Genomic DNA, 2,709 nt, shown 5'->3' with positions numbered 1-2,709 from the left:
AAAGTAGCATTTTTGTATATAGTATGCTCACTATATGTGCATTACACTCCATATACTGAAACTAGCCATTACAAAAAAGAAACTACTTGTCTCCCACTTATTGACCAATTCAAATCAAATAAAACAGAAACTAATTACGAAAATGATCTCTCGTAATTAATTAAGGGAATGTTTTATTGTCAACATTAATATTAGCCCTAGCTAGCTAGCTTGTAGGGTTTGATCGATTTTAACTAATTACTGCTCCACTTTTCATGATCGTCTTCTAAATTCAGAAAAGATGAAATTGCATTGAGGCCGTGGACACGATCATGATCATCATTTGGCTGAAATATCTGGTCATCGTAATGATCATGAACACTAGCGGTCGAATTTTCCAACATTGCTTCACCCATCAAATCTTCAAGCTTGGTGATTCCATCTTCCATTTCTTGATCACATTTATCGATTTGATCTTGGAGAAAATTCTCTGTCTTTAATAAATCAGATATGAAAAGGTCATCGATATTGAAATCTATTAGAAAACCACAAGGAGGTGAGTCCTCCTGTGGATCCTGAGACGCCGATGAACTAGGGCATTCACACGGGACCAAACCAGGGTTTACATTTAACCTATCAACCATTTGATCGTGATCGTCCAAATGTGATGGGATGACAACCTTTCTGCACTTAAATGCTTTCGTTCGAATCACCTGGACCGTCTGATGAGACTTTGATCCTGGTTTCGGTTTTGGTGTGTACTCGTTTGAGTTAGTAGTACTAGTACGTTCATGACGAGGAGCCTTGTCGCTTCCTTGCTCCGTTTTCTTGCTCAGAGTGGTGTTCCAGTAGTTCTTGATCTCATTGTCGGTTCGTCCCGGCAGTCTTCCAGCGATCAATGACCACCTGATGAAATACATACATCACCATAACAAGTACAAATTCAAAAGTTCATCTTGCTTCAATATGTGCTTTAATGAGTATCCATGGATATACTGGCTTCCATTTTTTCTATAATTTCGGGATTGTGACATGTTTTTCTTTCTTTTGGTTTCTCTGTTCTGGCTTTTTTGGTTTCCATTTTCTCTATAATTCTCTATAATTGGACGACTTTACTATTTATTCTTGAGAGCTTTGTTTTTCTATTGATGGGGGACGGCCGGTGGGATCCCAGAGCGTATAGAACTTTCATCTTCAAGTCTATATCGTCTTACTCCGAAATAGCTAATATCACCTTATATTCTATTTATTATTTAAAAAAAAAAAAAAAATCTTTGCTTCAATATTATTGTTCAGATGTGTGTTGTTGATGTCAAAATTTGAACTGACGGTCAAGATTGAATTGAAAAAAAAAAATCATAATCAACATAAAAACGGAGTTGTACTCATTCTTACATGCATGCATGCGTACATATATACATACCTGTTTCCAAGAAGCTTATGTAGTCTAATGATGAGGTCTTCTTCTTCACCGGAAATGTTACCTCTCTTAATGTCAGGCCTCAGATAATTCAACCATCGCAGTCTGCAGCTCTTTCCACACCGGTTTAACCCTGCAGCAATATAGTTAATGCTAATTTGGATCCTACGCATACAGCATCTGAAAAAAAATATTGTAAATTTAAATATGTAGAGTGCATACACACACATACCAGCTCTTTGAGGAAGGTCTCGCCATTTTCCTTCTCCATTTGTTTCAATGTAGTTGGTAAGGATTTTATCTTCCCAAGCTGACCATGCTCCCCTGTTTAGCCCTTCTTTATCACAGCATGGTTTTCTTCCCATCTCTCTCTCTCTCTCTCTCTCTCTCTCTCTCTCTCTCTCAGAGAGTTCAAAGTTCAAAGACCAGCTTTGGCGCGTCTTTGATTGATTAGAGCCTTAGATTACTCCCCATGGTGATATGAAGGGACATATATATGTGCATGGAGTAATGCTAGAGAGACTTGGGGGGTGTAGTCAAATTAGGATTTGAGAGGATTTTAAAAGACTTTAAAATCCTAGTTTAGTCAATTAAAATATTTTAAAGGATTTTGAAATCCATTCAAATCTAGGTGTAGTCAATTAAAGGATTTTAGAATCCTTTAAAATCTAGGTATAGTCAATTAAAAGATTTTAAAGGATTTTAAAATTCATCCAAATAGTGTTACCCATGTGCATGTGATGTACGATTCGGAAAGGGATCCTCTCCAGATCCCTTCCACCAAGTCCTCCCCATCAACTAATTCGGACCTTTGAAATTTGATCTACAGCTAAAAACATGGGCTACTTTAAAAGTTATAATAACTTTAGTCGTTAGATCAAATTTCAAAAGCCCGGATTAGTTGATGGAGAGAATTTTGTGAAAGGGATTCGGAAGGAATCCTTTCCGTAAGATTCTACCAATTATAAAACTATAACAAAATTAACAATTATATATTACAGATTCTCTATGGCATAGATTGGGTTCCAAATAACAGAAACAAAGGACACAATTCTCAGAACGGAAACTGAACATTTGGTGTCATCTTCTCACACCACTTGGCCTCAGCATTAAATATTCAACGACTGTGACTCTGACCATCTCTGCCTCATTTTTCAAAAGGGCCAATTGAAGCCAATTTATCTTAATAGAAAAAAAGATTAATTAAGGCTAATCATCAGAGCTTAACTAATCATCAACTGTCACGTTTTTCAATATCTTCGTTGATTAAGATCTCTTCACACCATGTACCAATTCTTCATCAAAATTCT

The 2,709-nt window shown here is 36.5% G+C and overlaps 1 protein-coding gene across 1 annotated transcript; it reads right to left on the bottom strand.

Annotated features, from left to right (window-relative positions):
* Positions 1-233: 233 nt before the first annotated feature.
* On the bottom strand, positions 234-1,764 carry LOC137747718 (transcription factor MYB1-like). Its single transcript, XM_068487877.1, has 3 exons — positions 1,632-1,764; positions 1,403-1,532; positions 234-885 (listed from the first exon to the last, which is right to left on the bottom strand). Exons 1-3 carry the CDS (start codon positions 1,762-1,764, stop codon positions 234-236), a joined length of 915 nt encoding a protein of 304 aa, XP_068343978.1.
* Between the last annotated feature and the right edge of the window lie 945 nt (positions 1,765-2,709).

Source organism: Pyrus communis, chromosome 10 (assembly GCF_963583255.1).
Source record: "Pyrus communis chromosome 10, drPyrComm1.1, whole genome shotgun sequence".
Lineage (NCBI taxonomy): Eukaryota > Viridiplantae > Streptophyta > Magnoliopsida > Rosales > Rosaceae > Pyrus > Pyrus communis.
This window is presented reverse-complemented; position numbering and strand designations above follow the sequence as displayed.

What these genes read in the sequence shown, in the direction of transcription:
- LOC137747718 (XM_068487877.1), bottom strand. Translation starts at nt 1,764, where the DNA reads ATGGGAAGAAAACCATGCTGTGATAAAGAAGGGCTAAACAGGGGAGCA. An exon ending in AGACCTTCCTCAAAGAGCTG is followed by an intron (nt 1,533 to 1,631) that starts GTATGTGTGTGT and finishes ATATTGCTGCAG; the next exon opens with GGTTAAACCGGTGTGGAAAG. An exon ending in CATAAGCTTCTTGGAAACAG is followed by an intron (nt 886 to 1,402) that starts GTATGTATATAT and finishes GTATTTCATCAG; the next exon opens with GTGGTCATTGATCGCTGGAA.